The 21,440-nt window shown below is 49.5% G+C and overlaps 1 protein-coding gene across 1 annotated transcript; it reads left to right on the top strand.

Moving 5' to 3' along the window:
- Window positions 1-348: 348 nt before the first annotated feature.
- SHCBP1 (SHC binding and spindle associated 1) lies at window positions 349-19,860 on the top strand. Its single transcript, XM_087827533.1, has 13 exons — window positions 349-457; window positions 4,185-4,352; window positions 4,502-4,617; window positions 6,299-6,507; window positions 8,561-8,653; window positions 11,580-11,813; window positions 12,172-12,340; window positions 12,611-12,731; window positions 14,715-14,846; window positions 15,525-15,643; window positions 16,392-16,478; window positions 17,055-17,196; window positions 18,749-19,860. The coding sequence occupies exons 1-13, from the start codon at window positions 349-351 to the stop codon at window positions 19,072-19,074; spliced, it is 2,025 nt and encodes a 674-aa protein (XP_087683659.1). The 3' UTR covers window positions 19,075-19,860.
- The last annotated feature ends 1,580 nt before the right edge of the window (window positions 19,861-21,440 follow it).

Raw genomic sequence — 21,440 nt, 5'->3', positions numbered from 1 at the left:
AAATACTGTTCTGATCATTCCTGTGCCTTTCTGCGCCACCGCGTGTCCAGGCACGGCCTGTTAGCCTTTCGGAAATCATCCCAAATGACCCAGGTCAACTTCCTCCAAGTTCCCCGTGGTGAACAAGACCAAGAACTTGGAGAACAGCGCCCCCCGTGGCCGGTAGATGGCGCCCAGGCGCTGTCCCCCGGGCGCGTGCGGGCTGGAGAGGGCGGGGCTCCTGCGGGCCAGGGGCGGGCGGGGGGCGCGAGCTCTTCTTTGATTGGTCCGAGCGCCGCGGCCCCCTGCCCAATTAGGAGGCGCGCGTCGTCACGTCGGCGGGCCGGGTGGTGCCCGCGGAAATTTGAAATGGCCGACGAGCTGTTGGCGGGTATGGGGCTGGGGTCCGAGGCGGTGGGGCCGGGGCCGAAGCGCTCGGGCTGGGCGGCCGAGGAGGCGCCGGCGGCCCTGGAGAGAGGTGAGTCCCGCCCGCGGCCCGAGGAGCCGCCCGGCGCAGGCCGCGTCCGCCGGCCCCGAGGGCGCCTTCCGACGGGCCGGGCGGGGGGCTGGCGGCTGCGTCCGGCCGGGCCTCCGCTTCCCGACCGGGCGGGTTGGCCTGGGCCAGCGCTCCGCCCTGCGGGTCCGCGCGGGCCTCCCGGGCTCGGTGCGCGCGTCAGCCTCTGCAGCGCGTCCCGGAGCGGGCCGTGACCGCGCTGCCCTCCCGAGCGCGCCGCAGCCCGGCTCGACTCACGGGCGCCGGGCCTCCGCTCAGCCCCGCTTCCCCCCTTCCCTCCCCGGCCTCGGCTCACGGGCGCCGGCCCTCCGCTCAGCCCCGCTCCCCCCCGGCCTCGGCTCACGGGCACCGGGCCTCCCCTCAGCCCCGCTCCCCCCCCCCGGCCTCGGCTCACGGGCACCGGGCCTCCCCTCAGCCCCGCTCCCCGCCCCCGGCCTCGGCTCACGGGCACCGGGCCTCCCCTCAGCCCCGCTCCCCCCCGGCCTCGGCTCACAGGCACCGGGCCTCCCCTCAGCCTCGCTCCCCCCCCGGCCTCGGCTCACAGGCACCGGGCCTCCCCTCAGCCCCGCTCCCCCCCCCCCCTCGGCCTGGGCTCACGGGCACCGGGCCTCCCCTCAGCCCCGCTCCCCCCCCCCGGCCTCGGCTCACGGGCACCGGGCCTCCCCTCAGCCCCGCTCCCCCCCGGCCTCGGCTCACAGGCACCGGGCCTCCCCTCAGCCTCGCTCCCCCCCCGGCCTCGGCTCACAGGCACCGGGCCTCCCCTCAGCCCCGCTCCCCCCCCCCCTCGGCCTGGGCTCACGGGCACCGGGCCTCCCCTCAGCCCCGCTCCCCCCCCCCCGGCCTCGGCTCACGGGCACCGGGCCTCCCCTCAGCCCCGCTCCCCCCCGGCCTCGGCTCACAGGCACCGGGCCTCCCCTCAGCCTCGCTCCCCCCCGGCCTCGGCTCACAGGCACCGGGCCTCCCCTCAGCCCCGCTCCCCCCCCCCCCCTCGGCCTGGGCTCACGGGCACCGGGCCTCCGCACCCCCTCCTCCCCCCTCCCCCCTCGGCCACGGCTGACGGAGCACCACGGGCAGGTGACACGTCGCCGGGAGTTAGGGGCGGCCCCACACGGCCCCCGGGGCTCCGCCCAGCCCCGCTTCCGCCCTGGGAGGTCCCACTGCCTACTCTTGCTCATGCCCTTATTCTTGTTCGTGCTCATGCTCTTATTCTTGCTCTTACTCTTGCTCACATTCATGTTCTTGCTCTTGCTCATGCTCGAAGCCGGCCGCCTCTGGCTGGGACAGTTCAGTGGGTCTGTGTCGTGGACAGAGCCCCGGCAGAGGGAGAAGATGTAGGTGACCCAGTGCCGCCACTGCCCCGCGCGAAGTCACCTGGCTTCGGCTTTCCCAGCTGGACAACTGCAGGCGGTGCCACGGAGGGGTGGAGATGGAGCCAAGCGCGGGTGAAAATCAGCCTTTCAGAGTGGCTGTGAGCGACCGCGCAGGAGTAAGGCGGCTCTAGCGCGTTCAAGTACATGCACTTACCATCAACCCCGTGTCAGGGTTCAGGCCGCTGGTATTAAAAATACACTCATGTGGTTGCAGCCATCACCACCACCATCCATCCCCAGAACTCTTCAGTTTGTAAAACTGAAGTCTACTGTGGATGAAAAGGGCTTCTGTGGAGGTGACCTCACAGGGCGACCTGGCCCTAGACTCCTCTCCGGGCAGGTGGTGGGCACTCCGCCAGGGCATAAACTTCTTCAGAGAGAGGTTTCAGGCCGGCTGTTCCATTGCCCGTGGGCGTCTAGGTTCACAAGCCTCTGAAGTGCAGAAGTAGTAGCCCTCAAAGGGGAGCAGACTGTCACCCCTGAGAGAGCGTGCTATCTTACTGCCCTGCAGTTCCACCCCGTGTCCCTCTTTATGCTCCCTCCCTGGCTTCAAATGCGTGAAAGAAGCTGCAGACTACTGCTCCTGAAGCACTTATCTCAGTCTGTTCAGATCTCGCTGCTTCCAGGCATGTCCTCTGTTTGGCTCCAAGTCAATCTTTATGAAATTCTCTACAGACTTGGACATTCTTAAGTTGACACTATGCCTGTTGAACACACACTGCCCATTCCCCCCTCCCCAGTCCTTGGCCACCGCCATTCTACTTTCTGCCTTTGTGAGTTTTGACTAAGTAACTAGTCAGTGGAGTTACACAGTATTTTCCTTTCTGTGACTGGCTTATTTCAATTAGCACAATGTCCTCAAGGGTCATCCATGCTGGAGCATATTGCAGAACTTCCTTTTTAGGGCTGAGTAATAACACCTCATTGTGTGCATAGACCACGTTTTGCTTATCCGTTCCATGCGTCGTTGGACACTTGGGTTGCTTCCATGCCTCAGCTTTGTGAGTGATGCTGCTCTAACGTGGGTGTGTGAATATCTCTTCGAGACCCTGCTTTTAATTCTCGTGGGTAGATACCCAGGAGTGGGATCGCTGGGTCATGTGGCAGCTGTATTTTTAAGTTTCTGAGGAACCTGCACGGTTTCCCACAGTGGCTGTATCAGCCTGCATTCCCACCTGCAGTGCACGGGGGCTCCTGTTTCTCCACACCCTTGCCAGCACTTGTTTTCTCCATAGCTTTTCTTGTTTCTTTTTTGATAGTAGCCACCTCATGGGTGTGAGGTGAAGGTGTGATTTCTTCAACAAACATATATATTGTGGGATGGGCACTGTTGTAAGTGATTAGTAAATACTTTATTTAGTTCTCTTAATTTAGTTGAAGTAGGCATCTATTTTCATCTTTATAGGGAGGAAACTTAGGCACAGAGTTTGTTACACAGCTAGTCAGGCGCTGCTGTGCATCAGTGTTTGTGAGCAGGAGACCCTTGAGCACGCTTCGGTTGCCTGTGGGGCGCGTAACCCTGGCGGCCTCCCCAGGGGTAAAGGGTGAGAAGGAAGGAGGAAAGAGAGCAGCTTGACTCTCTCTAGTAACAGTCTCCCATCCCCCTGTAGTTTCCGGAACTACTGTGCCAGTCTGTGCACTGGCCTCAGTGTTGTTTGTCCGTTAAAAACGTGGTGTTGTACAGAATCCGCTATGCCACTGACTAGGTCACACTTCGCGAGAGAGAATTACACGCAGCCCAAACCTGGTGTGGTTGGCGTTTTCTCTTCCTTTGACAAGGTCCTCGCAGTTAGGAGGAACCTAGTAGCTCTGGTGAAGCAAACCTTACTTGTTAAGAATCTCTCCTCCCTGTTTACTGAGGGGCATTGAGAGACTGATAGCATAGAAAATAAAAGGGCGGCTTCAACTCATTTGAGAGGGAAGATAGGAAACCAGCTCCTTATTTGAAGGCAGCTTTGTAGAATTGTTTTGGACAAAAATGACTGAGATATTTGAGCTTTGGACGTTCCCAGCTGCAGTGAGAGTCATGGCTGTCCTGTGAAGGAGAACTGGAGTGATCTCCACTGAATCCAGTGACAGGTGCCTCCTCCGCCTCCTGGGAAAGCTCAGAAACAGACCCAGCCCATGACGGAGCTCAGGGTCTTAACAATTTGAAGGAGATCCTGCGCTTGGAGATATGTTTAAGTTCAGTAAAACTGGTTTATTCTACAGCGTTGGGGAGTGAAGCTTGTCGGAGCTCCTGAGCTAGGCATGAACGTGGACGCTACCTGTAAGCCCTGAGGGCCTGGGTTCATCGGCCCATGGTTGGGTGGTTCTTTCAGGTTTGTTCCAAGACGGAGATTCGAGCGGTGACTGCAGCAGTGACTACAGCCCAGGGTCCCGGTTGCCCAGCTTTGTGCTGCAAGGGAAAACACATTTCCCAGAGATGTTCCAGACCAGCCACCTTCTGTTCTACGAGCGCTTCCGAGCCTATCAGGATTACATTTTAGGTGAGCAGGCCCTCCGTCCTGCTTCTCACCCTTTCAGTTACAAGCAGGTTGTCTGTCTCAGGTCCTCAGACAGCCACCGTGGTCCTGAGCACGCGGCTGTAAAGGGACCTGCTGACGCCCTCTCCTCGTTGTGTTTAATTTGTGTGCAGCTGACTGCAAGGCCTCCGAGGTGAGAGAGTTCACGGCTGAATTCCTAGAGAAAGTGCTGGAACCATCTGGATGGCGGGCGGTCTGGCACACTAATGTGTTCGAGGTGCTGGTGGAGGTATGTTTCATCCCTTCATTAAGACGTTTGTCTCTAGCCAAAGGCACCTTCCTTCAGACTGTTATGGCCAAAGCGCTGATTTTTAATTAAAGTTTATGAGCTGATTGAAAACAGCTTGCTTTTCACATCTAATCACCAGGGTGTGTGAAGTGTTCGCACATCTAAAGACATCTGAGGAGGAGCTGCCAGGGAACTGGGGTGGCTTACGTCCCAGTGTCCTTTGACAAGGGGACTTGGACTATACACCCGGCACGTGGAGGAGGTATTTGAGACCATTTCAAAAATAAAGCCGCCTAATTATGAAGTCAGTGGGGTTTTAGTTAATTTTTTTACCTTAGTGGCAGCCCATTAAATAGCTCAAACCAAATAGGCATTTTAGAAACTAGCCTGTTTTTTGTCTAACAAATCTTCAGATATGTGGTTAATCTCTTGATAATGTGCCTGTCCCAATGCAGAGAGGAAGAACAACTTCATTTTTCAACTGACTGGCCTTTTACTTTTAATTTATTTTTATTTTAATTTTTCTAATCCTCACCCAAGGATATTTTTTCCATTGTTTTTCAGAGAGAGTGGAAGGGAGGAAGGAAGGGAGAGGGAAAGAGAAAGGAGAGAGAGAGAAACATCGATGTGAGACACATCCACTGGTTGCCTCCCTTACACGCCCCTACCAGGACCGGGCATTGAGCCTGCAACCGAGGCCACGTGCCCTTGATGGGAATCGAACCCGAGACCCTTCAGTTTGTGAGCTGATGCTCTAACCACTGAGCCAAATCAGCTAGGGCCAACTGAGCCTTTCATGTGAAATTTTCACTCTAATTACAGCTGTGAAATGCTCTCCATGTTTGTTAACTGGACCACCAAAAACCCCTGTTAAACTAAAATGTTAAACCAGGGAGTGTAAATACAAGTCATGGTGCAGCTCCTGTAGATGTATATCCCATGCTGCAGCGACGGTGTTCCGGGCAGTGGGTGCAGCGTTTCCTTGTGGATTCTCAAATTCTGGATTATGCTAATATCTTTGGTTGCAGTTCAGGCCTGTTAATTAGGTTGATAGTCAATCCCTGTTTCCTGTTCCCCCAGTCAGTTCTCTGAAAGAATCAGGGTCATTGCTTTATGGCCATTCCTCGCTTAAAACCTCTGATGCATTTACCAAAGGCCTGGGTCTGGCTTCCTGGCTCCTCCTTGCTAGAGAGCACATCAGATCCAGGCTCCTTCCCCTGTGCCTCATGCCCTGGTCTCCTGCTGCTCGCTGCCAACCTTCCCCCATCTGCTGCCATTTCCTTTCTTTGGTTCCAGCAGGAAATTCCGCCTTTCTGCTCCTGTAGCTGCCAAGCTGGTCTCTGCCACAGGCCCTTTGCACCTCCCCTGCTCTCCAGATGGCTGCTTTCGTCTCACCCTTTTCATTGGGGCTCCCAAGTAACTTCCCCAAGTAAAAGCAGCCCCCACCCCTGCTAGTTAGCCTCTGTCACATACTTGTCACCATCTCGTTGGTTTGTTTCCTTGATTACAACGTAAGCTCCGTGCGGGTCAACGCCAGGCCTGTCCTTGTTGATCCTTGTATTCAGGAAGAACGCTCTCCACTCTCATTATATGTTTTAAAAAAAAATCAGTCTATAGGCAGTGACATGTGTGTATCTTAGTTTTGATTTCTGTGTGTTAAGTCCCTTGTTTTAAACTTGAGGTCACGGATGTGGACTTTGCGGCCCTGAAGGCTGTGGTGAGGCTGGTGGACCCGTACCTCTGCGAGTCTCAAGTGAGCACCTTCACCGTGGAGTGCATGAGGGAGCTCCTGGACCTGAAGGGACAGCGGCTGCCCCTGCAGGAGCTCTGGGTGGTGTTCGATGGCTCTGGGGCGTTCGACCAGACTGCACTTGCAATTGAGCATGTCAGGTAGGAGGCGAGCCTGGGGAAGGTGCCCCGTGGCCAGAACTCGGGGCCCAGTGTGGTGGTTCTGGTCTGCTCTGCATCCAGACCTAGCACTCAGACTGTGAACTTGGTCACTGTGGCAGTCATTTTTAAATTTAAAAAATTTAAAGAAAGGTTTAAAATTTTTATTTTGAGGTAGTTTCAGACTTACAGAAAAGTTGAAAAAAGTACAGAGAATTCCTGGGTAGCCTTCATTCTGTGTTCCCACGTGTTAACAGAAGACAGGGTTCTGGATTTGGTTTGTATAGATTTCAAAACTGTCTTGAAGGTTCTGGATGCTAAGCCCGTGATTGACATACCTGAGTGAAAGGAAAGGAAAGCCTGTGGACCAGGTGGGGCTCCTGACCCGGCACAGAGGAGTCAGCTGGGAGAAGGCGTCCTCCTGGGCCGCGCCCAGGCCCCACGGGGCTGTGCTCCCAATTTGGGCCCAGTTGGTTCCCACTGGCACAGGGCACCCTGCCCCTTAAGTGAGGAGGCGCACCAATCCCTGGGTTCGTAGGTGAGAAACCTTTTGTGAGTTAGTTCCTGGCATGCACAGTTCGCTTGGATCCTGTATATGAGAGTGCTCACTAAGGAAGGCTTGCTTTGGCATTAAGAGTGACCTTGCTCCTGGTCGGCACCTCTCCATCTCTTCTTGCTTGACCATCAGTGTTTGGCAGCCGGTAGTAAAGGAGCAGTCTCGGCAGGGGCCTCAGTGGCTGCTGCAGCTGCTGGTGGAAACCTGGTGGGAGTTTGTCGTGGGTGGATCAGCTGTCAGCACCGGTGTCCTGACCATTCTTATCCTCGTCGGAAGCAAGGCCCAGGCAGTGTTTGCTTCCTGACAGAGGTGCGTGGTACCTCTTGAAGTAGTCTGGCCAAAATATCCCTTTTCTAAACCCAATATAAAGTCTTTCTGCCTTACTCTCCTTTTGCTAGAAGTAAACAGGACATGTGAAACAACCTGGTGGGCTGCAGCCAGCCAAGTTCAGAGTGTGAGTGTGGAAAACTATGAAATAATGGAAAGAGAAGAGGGAGGGGTAGTCTGCAGAATGAGAGTGAGGGTGAAACACAGTGGCTGACCCACCTCCTGTGAACCAGCACTGAGGGAGGACTGGACACTGGCTGGGGGTTTGGATACTGAGGAATCAAAGTGTTCTGTTGGCACTTATTTTAGAGGTGCATGCTGATGATGCATGAATGATGAGCTTCGTCTGAGACTGGCTACCAAGTAAGTGTCAGGGCAGTGGGGGGAACAGGGAAGCGAGGTGGGGGGTAGAGGTGACGAAGTTCGCCTGTGAGCTGTGACTGTTGAAGCCAGGTGACGGGTGCATGGTGTTCACAATGCTGTTTGTATATGTTGGAAATTTTCCATGATAAAAAAATTGTTAAATCACGTGGGGAGCTTTAAAAAGCATCCTGCTTCTCCCCCCCCCCCCAAGCTGTCAAGAGATTCTGATTTACTGGTCTGGGTTAGATTTGGGAATCAATTACTGAGGGTCCTGGGAGTCTAAGATGCAGCAGGGTTGAGAACTGCTTTCTGTTATGTCCCTGGATGAGCTCATTTGTTGCTTTAAGGCCATCAATATGCCGACAACTCCCCAGATTGGTGTCTCTGGCCCTGACCCTTCCCTTGAGCTCCGGGCTCATGTATTTGTCTGCACTGCCGACATCATCCACTTGGAGGTCAGATAGGCATCTCAACCCAAACATGATGAAAACAACTCTATTTCAACCTCAAACCTTTTCTCTCCCAGCCTTTTCTCTCTCAACAAATGGCCCTACCACCCACTTGCTCACGGTAGGTAGTCAGTGACTAGCTCTGATGAAGGAAGTCCTAGCCGAACCCGAGCTGTGTCCCCATGTGTTAGCTGGCTGAGAAGAGGGCTTGTGCCTCAAGACCGCCGAGTACAGCCAGTGCCCAGCTTTTTCTTCCATAGGTGGCAGAACTGTTGTCATTGCTGCCTTAGCTCCCACCCCTCCAGAACCTGCACACTTCGAGCCAGTGATTGAACTTGAATGGTGCTGATTTCCATTTCAGGTTTTTCTACCAGAACATCTGGAGGAGTTGGGATGAAGAGGAAGAAGATGAATACGACTACTTTGTCAGATGTGTGGAACCTCGACTGAGGCTGTGAGTGTTTGCTGCTGGCCTTGGGCGTTTGGAAGGGCAGCCTCCTGTGGCTCAGCTTCGTCTGTGGTTTAAACTTACCTGTGGTTTCATGTCACCTGTGTGGCGTATGTATACTCCAGGGGCCAGGCAGAAACAGGCTGGTCGGTGTTCAGCAGTCACCCATTGGCAATTATGAAATGAATCTTGCACGTGCAGAGAAATCTGTGTGTAGTGTTTCTAAACTGAGCCTAAAACAGTTCAAGAAAATCTAAGTTAACAACTCAATGTTTGGTAAATCTAAATAAAACTTGAGCTATTGTATTAAAAAAAAACCTTTGTTAAATTCAAAGGCAATTATTTGAAAAATAGTGAATTTAATTGAATTATAGAAGACTTATTTGCTTCAGTTTCTTGAGAGAGACGTGGCTGTACTCTCAGTTCCTGCTGTGAGACATACCTGGTGGACTTACCTCAGGATGTTTTGTCCAGTTCTTGTCCTCAAACGTTGTTTGACGTGTAGATGAAAATACTAAATAGTTAATAGTACCAAATCAGAATATCCAAAATACCTAAACACATTCTTCTTCTAATTTATCATATTTTGGTAGGAAAAACCCTTCCATGCAAATATACGGTACCCCAAATTCACCACCATTCAACCCAAATAGCTGTTCCGCACGTGTTAAATGTGGCATTTAGCCTTCCATGAGATGGTGCTCTAACACCATTCATTTCTCACCAGTACATGCTCCAGTAAGAATAAAATTAGAACTTGCACTCCCAGGAAAGAGGAAAATTTGTCGAAGATCATTTTCCTGCATGAAAGAGAATTTGGTTATGTATGGCAAGGCATTGAGCCTCTGCACGCTTGTGGAGTCCTGTTTGATTTAGTCAGTTCTCTTAGTTTAAGTCGTAAGTAATAAGAGTCTGTGCAGGGTCTGGTTTGTGGTTCGCCTGGTGAGGGTTGTGCAGCCTGGTTCCAGCGCCTCACAGGTTGGCTGTGGTTGCTGTCCAGCCTTTCCAGTTTCTCCATTGTGCTCAGTGCAACTCGAAAAGCTTGAGTGTTTTCTAGCTCTGATAGACGTGCTCTAGAATGTTCCAACTTGGCAGCCTCCCTCCCACATGTGATCATAAACGATTTACACACACCCGTGTGTCAGGCAGGGAGAGTTCAGGGAGGTGCTGTTTCCAGTTATGGAGAAGAAACCTGTATGTGGCGGAGGAACAGGAATGTACATAGAGCAGGCAGACTTTTTTTTTTTAAATATGTCTTTATTGATCTCAGGGAGAGGGAGAAAGAGAAACGTCAGTGATGAGAGAGTCATTGATTGGCTCTCTCCTGCACGCCCCTGACTGGTGATCGAGCCCGCAACCCAGGCATGTGCCCTGACCAGGAATCGAACCTTGGTTGCCTGGATCCTAGGTTGATGCTCAACCACTAAGCCACGCCCAGCCGGGCAGCAGGCAGACTCTTAAAAAGATCCCTGGGCTAATGTGGGGCAGCTCTCAACAGGCAAGACTTACAGGGAGTCAGGCCATGTTGTCGTGATGTCACACATGTGGGAAATAGCCTTCTATCATCAGAGCACTGCTCAAGGCTCATGGACCGAGACACAATGGGCTTGCTGCTTCCACACTTCAGTGTCATGGTAAAAGAAGGAATGACCAGCTGGCATGGATATTAGAAATGCTAAGGGACTGGCTTTAAAACTTGAGTCTTAATCTCCCTAAGTTAATAGACCTGGGCTGGTAGTCAGTGGTTTGGGCCCCAATTTCTTGTTTGTAAAGTGCATTTCCAGACTGTTTTTAAATGAGTGTAGATTAACCAAGCAGACAAAACCCTTGTTTTTTAAGCTTTACCTAGTTCGTTAATTTGGACAGCAGAGAAAATTTATTACTCCGTTTTAAACACTGTTTGAATGCTTGCCATAATTTGGTATAAATCTGTCCAGGGTGTGTTTTGTTTCCCCTCATCTTAGTCGAGCATGGCTGTGTGTAAGAGACGTCACCTAAGGCAGCAGTTCTCATCCTCCTGTCGTTAGGGTTTGCGGGGGGCTTTAGAGCCCAATTTCACTGATCTGGACGGGGACCTGAGTTCCCCAGAGGTTTGCAGGTACCACCAAGGTTGAGATGCTCAGGCCTGAGGCATCTACAAGAAAATATACTTTTAACTGAGAAGTAAAGCAATAACAGTTGTATTGTCCTTTGTTTTTAGATCCATTAATTTCACATTCCTCAGCTATATTATACATTCATCAATTACTCTCTGGCATCTAGAAGTACTTTTTGTTCTGTCCATGTATTTGAGAAGGTATATAAATTAGTAAAGAACTTTTAAGTGCCAATAAGTTACAAGGTTATTTGGTTTTAATTACTCTAGTTAGTGACCACAGCTGTGTTTTCTCAGAGGGGCTTGTTTTGAAATGCCCTGATAGTCTTCCTGAGGGCTGTCCTGTGTAGTTCTGTGCTGTCATACTTTAGAGGTGAGGATGGGCTGGGTGGTTTGAGTTATTTTCACCTTTGACCCTGTAAATATGGTCGTCTTAAATGTTGTTACCAGACTATTTGGGGTGCTTCCTTCCCTGTCCCACCCCCACACTGCCCTCTGTGACCCGTTTATTAAGAGTTTGAATCTAACATGAGAACATACTTTCTTATTGAATGATGGTGACAGATTGTGCAACATGGACTTTCAGTGTTCCTGTAGCACAAATGCTTGGATTTAAGGAAAAAAACAACTTCTCAAAGGAGAAACATCTGCGACCTTCCTGAAGCAGTGCTTAAACCTTTCAACTGCTCCGCTTCCGGGGGTGCGGCCTGGCCTTGCTGGCGCTGGAGCCCACGCGGGTGGAAGCGCTTCCCCGGGGCCCTGAGAGCACGCGGCTGTCTGTCTTGGTGACTGAGACAGTCTGCGGGGCAGGGGCTCAGCCTGCTCTTCACCTTGCAGACACTATGACATCCTCGAGGACCGCGTTCCCTCCGGACTCGTGGCTGACTACCGCAGTCTGTTGTTGCAGTGCGAGGACATCTACAGGAGCTTCCTAAACCTGAGGAGCAGCCTGTCGGCCTGCGACTCGGACTCTGAGCAGGAGAACATCTCCATGGTGGAGGGGCTGAAGCTGTACTCCGAGATGGAGCAGCTGAAGCAAAAGCTGAAGCTCATCGAGAACCCCTTGCTGAGGTACGGCCTGCCTGCTGCTCCTGGCTGCTTGGCTTTGCTTTTTTTTATTTTTTTAAGGGAAAGCAAAAGTTTATTGAAGGATAGACAAAAGTTCCCACCACAGGGAGAGGGATCCCGAACAGGTAGCCCCGCTTCTTTTTAAAATATGCTTTTATTGATTTTACAAGGAGAGGAAAGGAAGGAGAGAGAGAGAGAGAGAGAGACGTGGGTTGGTTGCCTCCTGCATGCATCCCGACTGGGAGCTGAACCAGCAACCTCTTGGTGCAGGGACAATGCTCACTTCTGAGCCACCAGCCAGGACAGTTGGTTTCTTTTCTAAGCAGCCATACTGCTCACAGCTCTCTCTGGTTTCTTCAAGGTACGTGTTTGGTTATCAGAAAAATTCTAATATCCAAGCAAAGGGTGTTCGTCCAAATGGCCAGAAGGTCACCCATGTGGTCTCCCCCACCATGATGACGGGGCTGCTGCAGGCCCTGCTCAGGGACAGGCTCTGTCAGGAGCCTTGTCACGAGGACATAGAGGTCCAGGTAAAGGGGTTTCTTGCTCCGGGTGGCTTTCCCTCTTCTCTTTACCTCAGGTTTTTCTGAGCTCTGCAGAGTGCTGATGGGCCCCTCCAGAGCTGCTTTTCTGTGGAGTGGGCAGTGCTCACTTCAGTGCTCCCTTCAGTCGGCACTCGGCAAGCATGCCCTGGGCACATGGTGGCAGCATGGGTTGCTCACCGTGTGGGGACTCCATGAGAGTGAGCCATGGAAGCTCCCGAAACACGCGGTTTGCACTATGTCCTTGCTGTTTCCTAGTTCCACAGTGACCCGTTGTCAGCTATAAACTCCTGCTACGAAGGTGACACGGTGATTGTCTGTCCTGGCCATTATGTGGTACATGGCACCTTTTCCATTGCCGACTCCATTGAGCTGGAAGGTGAGTGTGGACAATCAGAACAAGCTGCACTCAGGCAAGACGGGCTTAAGAAACAGGAGCCACCGCCTTGTTGGAGCTCCAGGAATAAATGTGATTTTAGTCCATTTGGTTTCACACATTAAGGGCATGTTAAGCTCACAGGGGACTGATGTGGTGTCTGAGCAGCTCTGGGGATGGTCTCTGTGGCATCTGTGTGTGGGGAAGACAAGCATGCAGAGAAAAAGACCATAGGAAGAGGCACACTTTCCAGATGGCAGGTGGCTCATGGGGAAGAAATCTTGTTTCTAGAATAAAAATATTCCAGCAATACATTTAAAAAATATATATAAAAAACATTTACTTGTTGCTTACTCTTATTTCATAAATGTTGTGGACATACTGGTGCATTAAAAAAAAATTTAGCTTGTTTTTGTGAGAGGTATAGATCCAATTTGAAATCGGACCAACAATCTTGTTTTTTAAAACCTTGCTGAAGGTCACAAATTCTGCCCTTTGGATCTTGACCAGAGTGTGCTCTTAAGAACATTAATGTTGAAGATTCTATTAAAAATAACTTCTTAGCAGTTACATTTCTTGTACATTTAGAGTGATGCTAGAATTCAGGTTGTTGTGCAGTCGTTCATCTTAGTCCTGTGTTTTCATAATGTGTCAAATTTACATGCACCTGTTCAACTATTTACCAAAGAGCTTCAAGTCAGCAATAAAGCTTGTAATGCAGACAATCATCCATCATTGTGGGCCTCGTGCAGCTGTTCACAGACGGTGTCAACTGTGCCCTTTGTCTTCATCTTGTCAGAGCTTCCTAATGGAAGCAAGGCCGCACTCGGCCCTGCTGTTCATCAGCACATCGCATCCCCTTTTGTTTATGTGTGCGCTTTGTTCTCTGCTCTCCAGCCTGATAACGTAGGAGAGGTATGACTTCCCCATACACACCTGCAGGGTAGGTCTCCGCAACAGGAGCACTTTATTGGCACAGTGAGAAGAGCAGGGATGCTATAGATCGTGCGCTGGATATTTGCTCTTCCTGGATTGGTGAGGAAGTGGTCATGCAATGGCCAAAGTGTCATAAATGACCACACAGAATCCTGGTAGTTCAGTGTAACTGGCTAAGTTTGCTAACAGGGCACTTCTGAGAATCTGGGCAACTGGGTGGTATCTAGTGTGAGCATGGACAAGAGTACAGCTTGTCCGAGGCTGATCTGGTCCTCAGCCAGCACCTGTAACGAGATACACGGAGCACTTTCAAGGTGCAGGGTGTCAGTGCAGATGGCAGGGTGTTTCCTGCTTAGAACTTCATTCACTTAGGTGATGGTTTTATATTTTAAACTGCTAAGAATACATAACTTATGTCATAACCTCAGTTTCTTTTTCAATATGGCATTTTTTTTTACATTTAAAATTTTTCTGATGATAAACTGGTTATTGTGGAAAACGTGCAGGGTACAGGCAGACAAATGATTTAGATTTGTAGAGGTCTGATGTTTTTCATTGGTTAACAAGGTTCACCTATTTTTTCCAGTAGCTAAAAGTGTTTTAAGTCATTTTGTCAGATTTTAAGTCAGTCTGTTTAAGAGAATATTAAATTAGCTAATCTTAAAAAATGCTTAGGCTTTCTGATACCTAATTTTATTAGGATGATAGAATCTTAGAGTTGAATGTTTTAAAGCCCTTTGACCAGCTGTGAGTACCTAGGATCAGTTATTTTTTTACAGCAGATTTGTAAGTGAATTGAGTGCTGACCTGGTCTGAGATGGTTATTGGGTGGCATTCCTGATACGGGGGAAAATTGAGGAGTTATTAAAAGTTGTATACTCTGGTTTAAATTAAACAAGATGTGTGGGGAGAGAATTAGATTTCATTTCAATGCAGCTGGGTTGATTGGTCTTGCATATCGTTAAGAGTTATTTGAAACAGAAACCTGCCGTGGCAGTTTGTGTTCAGACCTCTCCCTGTGCCCACGCTAATGCCTGCTCTCTTTCTTAGGATATGGTCTGCCCGATGATATCGTGATAGAAAAGAGGGGCAAGGGAGACACTTTCGTGGACTGTACGGGTGCAGATGTTAAAATCTCAAGCATAAAATTTGTCCAGCATGATGCTGTAGAAGGGATCTTAAGTGAGTATCTGAATATTTTGTGTACGATTTGTTCTAGGCTTTGAGGGAAACTTTCCTTTCCCTGGAAGATACAGTCTAATAAAATACCACTCTGGAGTCTAGAGGCTGATTAGTTATTTATGTACTTAGAGGGACAAAGTTTAACGGTAGCTTTTGAGCAGACTTGAAAGCTTACTCCAAATGGAAAATTAGTTCAGCCTATTCCTGAAAGCGGGGTAGTTAAAGATTGGCTTCTGTGTGATCATTTTTTCTTTTAAAGCATCTCAAGATCGTGATCTGTGTTCTTTGTATCCGATTTAGGCCTAGATACAACCAAGGTACCTCCGTGTGTCACTAGTATTTGTTTCCTGGGATCTGCACCCCCTTCCTTGAGTTGCGCCTCCAGCATGCTCAGGAGAGTGAGACTGTCAGATACCATTTTTTTGTAATTAAAAAGTGCTTTTTAACTTGATTTTGCATTTCTCAGGTCAAGTTATTCTTATTTAAGCATGCTGCTTTTAGATTTTAGACAGTAGCTAAAAATAGTCACCATTTGATATATCTTGAATTTGTAATTCCATAACAAAGTTTAATGGTAGCTATTGAGCAGTATTTAGGCCATCTGATGCCAGCTCTGGGCCATCTCTCATGCTGGAGAAGATGCATTAGGTCTGGCGTGTGGTTGCGTTTTCCTCCCAGTTATACACCGGGGCAGGACCACTGTGGAGAACTGTGTGTTGCAGTGCGAGACCACCGGGGTCACCGTGCGCACCTCTGCGGAGTTTGTGATGAAGACCTCGGACTTGTATGGGGCCAAGGTGTGTGCTCTCCATCCTTTAGGGAGTAGTTGAGGCTGAAGTTCCAAACAAGTCAGTAAAATGTGGGCCCAAGATGTAAACGCATGCTCTATTCTCTCAAAGAAGTCCAGACATTCACATACTCTGCCCACCAGACTCAGTACCATTTTCAAGACTGGATAGGAAGAGAAATGACCTTTCACCTTCTCTGTAACACTGACAGGCACTGCTGGCACCTCGCTGAATAAGGGGCGGGGGCACACTCAGCATTGTCTAAACAGAAGGTTAACTGCGGGTTTCTTGTAGACATTCTTGACCAAGCTGAGGAAATTCTCTTTTTCTGTTTTCTGATAATTTTTGTAATGAATGTGTATTGACTTTTGTCAAATGTTTTTTCTGTATTGTTTGATATGGTCACATGGCATTGATTGATTGAATCAGAATGCTGATTTGTCCAGAATGAAAGTGGAACAGTAGTGAAGGGATGATATTTTAGCCAGTGTTGTTGTGCATGCGTGTGTGTGTGCATGTATGCCTGTGTGCATGTATGTGCGTGGGATCTGAGAGTGATAAATGATAGACAGGTTGCTGGAAATGGAGGATGGCAGTGTTCATTAGAAATACCTAGTAAGATTTTCTATAAAACACTTTCTACTTGCACTTTGCATCTGCTCTGTGTTGAAGCCTAAGAAGTGGTTGTAATAAACCTTCTCTGATAGTCCTGCCTTTTAGAAAACAGTTGTCATTGCCTTCAATTTTGCCTTGTTAGGGTGCTGGTGTAGAGATATATCCCGGGAGTACGTGCACCCTGAGTGACAACGGGATCCACCACTGTAAGGAAGGCATCCTTATTAAGGTGAACACCCTCCTCCTGAGGTCAGGATGGTTCCATCCTGGAAATGATTGTGTTTTATTAAATTCCCATGTTGGGTTCTGGTGTTTCCTGGTTTGGACAAGCATAAACAGTACGTAGTTGTTTGTTTTTTAATCCTTGCCCAAGTATATTTTTCTATTGCTTTTCAGAGAGAGTGGGAGGGTGGGGAGAGAAAGATTAATGTGAGAGACATAACAATTGGTTGCCTTCCGCACGTGCCCTGACTGGGGCCAGGGGTCGAGCCTGCAACCAAGGTATGTGCCTTGGCCCGAATCAAACCCAGGACCCTTCAGTCCATGGGCCGATGCTCTCACCACTGAGCAAAATTGGCCAGGGCCAGTACGCAGATTTTAATACTACAAATAACTGGTGATTGCAGAGCTTGTGAGGATGCTTTGCTTTGTGTAGGTCTGCAGAGTGACAGGAAGGCTGTGTCACTCACAGCTCAGAAGCATCATTTTCTACTTTATTTTTAGAATAGCCTAAAGACAGTGTGGGTTTTAAGGCAGGCAGTGTTCAATGTGACAGTGCTTTACACATTTGTTTTCTATGTCAAAGGACTTCCTGGATGAGCATTATGATGTTCCCAAAATATCCATGGTGCACAATGTCATACATAACAACGAAGGCTATGGTGTCGTCTTGGTGAAACCGACTATCTTCTCTGATCTGCAGGAAAATGCCCGAGATGGAGCTGAAGGTATGCTATGTTGAGTGATTTCTGAGTAAAACCCAATCGAATTTATCTTATTTTAGCCTTGAACTCTGTTTAGGGATCTGAGTCTTCCCCTGCATGGGGAGCTAGCATATGCCTGGCATGGAGAGAGAGGGGCTGGGTAGAGCTGGAACAGTGTAGACTCTCAGGATGAAGACTTTCAAGGTCACCTAGTTCAGCTGCTCCTTCAGAACTTGATGTGTGGTTCCTGTGATCTGCAGCTGCCTCCTTAGTGGGCTTGGTTCTCTGAACGTGCAGAGCAAGGGTGGCCGCACGAGAGCCATGGTGGCTCCTGCTGGCACTTGTTAAGGATGGAGGCAGAGAAATGAAGGTGCCGGGTTGAAGGCTGCGTTTCTTGGAGGGGATCGTGGAGTTGGCCTCTTATTTTTTATTGCTTGAAGTAAATGCCTCCTGTCGACTGTCTTTCTTGGCAGGAAAGTTGAGGTAACTCAGTGGGAAGTCCATGAAATGCAGGCCATGACCCCAATCACTGTGGAATCTCAGTCGTGAGGAGGACTGAGCTTTGCCATGGGGAGGAGGCCTGGTCATTGGGCTGCTCCAGCCAGATCTCCACGAGTTCTCTGTAGGTCAGAGTGCAGGTGGCCTGGGCTTGGGGATCTCACAGAGGTGACAATGACGTGTCAGTGGGCAGGGCTCTTGCCTGAAAGGTCTGGGAGGAGGAACTTCTGAGCTCATTCATGTTGGCAGAATCTGTTTCCTCAAGGTTGTTGGACTGAAGTCTCCATTTACTTGCTGGCTGTTGGCTGGGGATCACTCTCAGCTCCAGAGGCTGATCTCAGGTCTGGGCTGCATGACTCCTTCATTTCAGCAGTAAGGAACCTCCCTCGAGGCTGGTCTCTCTCAGGCTGTGAATGTCTCAGGCTTCCCCTTTCTCCATCTAGCCAGAGGAAACCCTGCTTTTAAAGAGCCTGTGGGAACCCGGCTGGGCGTGGCTCAGCGGTTGAGCGTCGACCTAGGATCCAGGCGATCGGGGTTCGATTCCCAGTCAGGGCACATGCCCGGGTTTCAGGCTCTATCAGTGACTCTCTCATCATTGATGTTTCTGTCTCTCCCTCTCCTTTCCTCTCTCTGAAATCAATAAAGATATATTAAAAATAAATAAATAAAGAGCCTGTGGGATTAGCTTATGCACATCCGATTTATCACTGATTAGTAACCTTAATTACATCTATAAAACCCTTTTGCCATTTCACACCTATGAAAGTAACATGGGGCAGGCATCATGGGAGCCACCTGGCTCCTAACACTGCTGAGCAGACGGTGAGTGTACAGGAAAGGTCTATTGAGTGGAGGAGGTTCTTGGATAAAAAGAGAAAGGAGTTCAACATTGGTAATCCTGTCCAAGGGGCACGAGACCTTGTCTGAAGGGCAAGGCCACTGACGGCAAACAGTTTGTCACATCCAGTAAGACGACAGAGGGATCTTTGGCAGGAGCAACTGGAAAGCTCTAATCAACTGTGGAAATGCCTGCTTTAGTTGGGTTTGTTTGTCTATTTAACTTTGTTTTTTTCTCCAGAAAATAAAGCAGTTGAAACTCAGATGAGTGGAGAGGCAGATGCAGCCGGGAGAGTGGAGCTGGAGGAGCTGATTGAGCGCACGGCTGGGAAAGCAGGGCTGTGTGTGAGGCCCGGCCTCTCTGAGCAGGTCGAAGGGAACTGTGAGATTGTCAGTGAACTCGTTGCTGCCTCCACACAGAAAGGCCAGATGAAGAAGAAAAGGTTGAGTGAGCTGGGGATCACACAAGCTGACGACAACTTGATGTCCCAGGAGATGTTTGTCTCCATTGTGGGGAACCAGTTCAAGTGGAACGGGAAAGGCAGCTTCGGCACCTTTCTGTTCTGACGAGGTGATATGGACAGACAGCAAATCCTGCTTCTGCACACGCCGCCCCAAGAGCCACGGCCGCCGCCGCAGCCACTTCCTGCTATGTCATACTCGACGGGCTTGACTGGGCTCGATGAAATACGCACAGAGAACACTCCCTCTTTATAAAAAAGGCGATAAAATCATGTGAAATAGAGAATACTCAGAGATTCCGATCTAGAAAGTCTTGCACGGTTCTCTGATATTGAGCCTGTTGGTAACTTCCTGGTGTGAATACGCTTTAACCTGCACTTTCGAAGGGGGAGCAAGTTGGGGAGCGCAGGACAGTGCGCGAAGGGACAACGCTGCCGAATGCGCAGCCTCCGTAGTGTCTTCTGACCCAGTGACAGCAAAGCTGGTTCTGTGCTGTGTTTGCCTGATGCCTGTCTTAGAAGAATAGCTTTTATGGTTGGGATGTTCCTGGCCTCATCAGACTTCCTGGGTCCAAGTGGGCTACGTTTATATGTTGAGCTGTGTCATGAAAACCAGAGTAGATGGTGTAGCAGGTTTGCAACAAATGAGACGTGTTATTTGGAGCCAGTGTGTGCGTGGAGCACTGGCTGGGTGCAGCTGCTTGGAAAGAAGACGCTCTCACCAAAGGAGTGTCCTGATCTGATTTCTCACATGACGGTGACCTGTGCAAACCAGGCGAGCACTGCAGTCTTGATGTTATGTAAAACCCAGCTTTAAAAATATTTATATTAAAAGAAATTATACGTGACATTAACATGCCTACTGATTAAAATGATACTGGTGAAGTGATAACTGGATCTTGTTATATTTCCCAATGCGCGTGGGCCAAAGCGCCAGGGCAGTGTGTGTGATCCTTTGAAACACGCCATAGCTTGATGCTTTTTAGTGTTTCACAAAGAGTGTTAATTTTCTTCTCAGTGTGGTTGATGGTTTTTTAAATTTGAATAAATTGAAATTCTTTTCAGATGCTACTAATTGGAAGGATTCACGTCAGACTTGTTTGACCATTGAGAGGCATTTTTCTTCTAGTCTCTTAAAATACTGGTGCAAAAGTAATGCTAATTAATTTGGCACCAACTTGAGCCAAATACCGGCTTAAACACCATTTATTCAACTTAAAAAACTCAAATTGGCTTTCCACTTGAATTTCTGCTTTATCTTAGAGTTGAGGTTTTGCATATTGTCTTTATTTGTTAATGTTTGTTTATTTAATTCTCACCTGAGGATATTTTTTCCATTGCTTTTCAGAGAGAGGAAGGAAGAGAGAGGAACATCGATGTGAGAGAGAGGAGACTTCCCTGTTTCTCTGGCTTGTTTCTGTTGGAAGCTTTGCTGGAATGGTTGGTAGTTGATCATAAGAACATTTTTGGAACATTTAAATTAAGGGGAGCAAGGTCAAGGCTGGTTGGCAAATAAAATCTCAGGAGTTCATGTGGGCTGACAGCGTTCTCACTGGGTCTTGGTGAGACCCAGCTCTTTGAAGGCCATTTTGAATAAAACCAGACCAATTTAGCAAGCAATTCAAAACTAATTACAACCTTTGCATTATTCCCTGGGCAGCATCCTCCGTTCCAGCTAGAATGTTCTTACAGAATCACATTCTAGTTCGTGGTTGGCCCTCAAGCTCCGGGTGCTGGCTGGTGATACTCCGTCGCTGTTGGAGCTCACATCCTGCTTCATGCTGGGCCTCAGAACCCGGCTGGGTCAGGCAGCGGGCCTGCTGAGGGGCCCCTGGCTCATCGATGCAGCTCTTCACTCTTCTCCAGTGCTGAGGAGCAGCAAGCGAGCAGACAGTTGAACACTCTAAAGTGAGACTAAGCTTTACAGCCCTAGAAACTGATTTAATTCCCCGTCATTGCCTCTAAAATGCATTTTAAATATGTCTTGATAAAGTGCTCAGAGTCATTGGGGAATGTGTTTTGACTTGGTGTTTATATCTAAAGTTTGCTAGTGAGCAAACCTCTTTCCAGGCCTGGAGGAAACAATCTTTCGGGCTTTTCGGGCATGGTATTGATAGTAGGTTAGGGTTTGCGGTTCCCTGGGGCCTTTCAACCCTACATGGCTTAGAAAGGCTAAAGGATTTAATGCTCCTTGTTTTTAGGAAATCCCATTGTCTTGGTCCTAGGGTTTTCCTCAACCCAATTTTCTGCTCTCCTAAGTAGCCATTGTGTTCAGCTGAGCCTCTAATCCCACGTCACACAGCTGTGGTCCCTTAATTCGAAAAGCAGAGTCCATGGTGGTACTACTTAGTTCAGTCTGTGTGAGGCTCACGGGTTCAGACAGGCCTGCTGTTCGGCCCTGATGTGAAAGAGTCTGCTAGGCTCCGGACACTGAACCCACCTGCGGCGTTAGGTGCAGGTGCTTACATCGTG

Source organism: Miniopterus natalensis, chromosome 18 (genome assembly GCF_054644295.1).
Source record: "Miniopterus natalensis isolate mMinNat1 chromosome 18, mMinNat1.hap1, whole genome shotgun sequence".
In the NCBI taxonomy this organism is placed as follows: Eukaryota; Metazoa; Chordata; class Mammalia; order Chiroptera; family Miniopteridae; genus Miniopterus; species Miniopterus natalensis.
This window is presented reverse-complemented; position numbering and strand designations above follow the sequence as displayed.

Bases quoted from the DNA above. Each gene is read 5' to 3' on its own strand.
- SHCBP1 (XM_087827533.1), top strand. From the start codon at position 349: ATGGCCGACGAGCTGTTGGCGGGTATGGGGCTGGGGTCCGAGGCGGTG. The intron at 11,814-12,171 runs GTACGGCCTGCC...GGTTTCTTCAAG, and splicing joins ATCGAGAACCCCTTGCTGAG to GTACGTGTTTGGTTATCAGA. The intron at 12,341-12,610 runs GTAAAGGGGTTT...GCTGTTTCCTAG, and splicing joins ACGAGGACATAGAGGTCCAG to TTCCACAGTGACCCGTTGTC.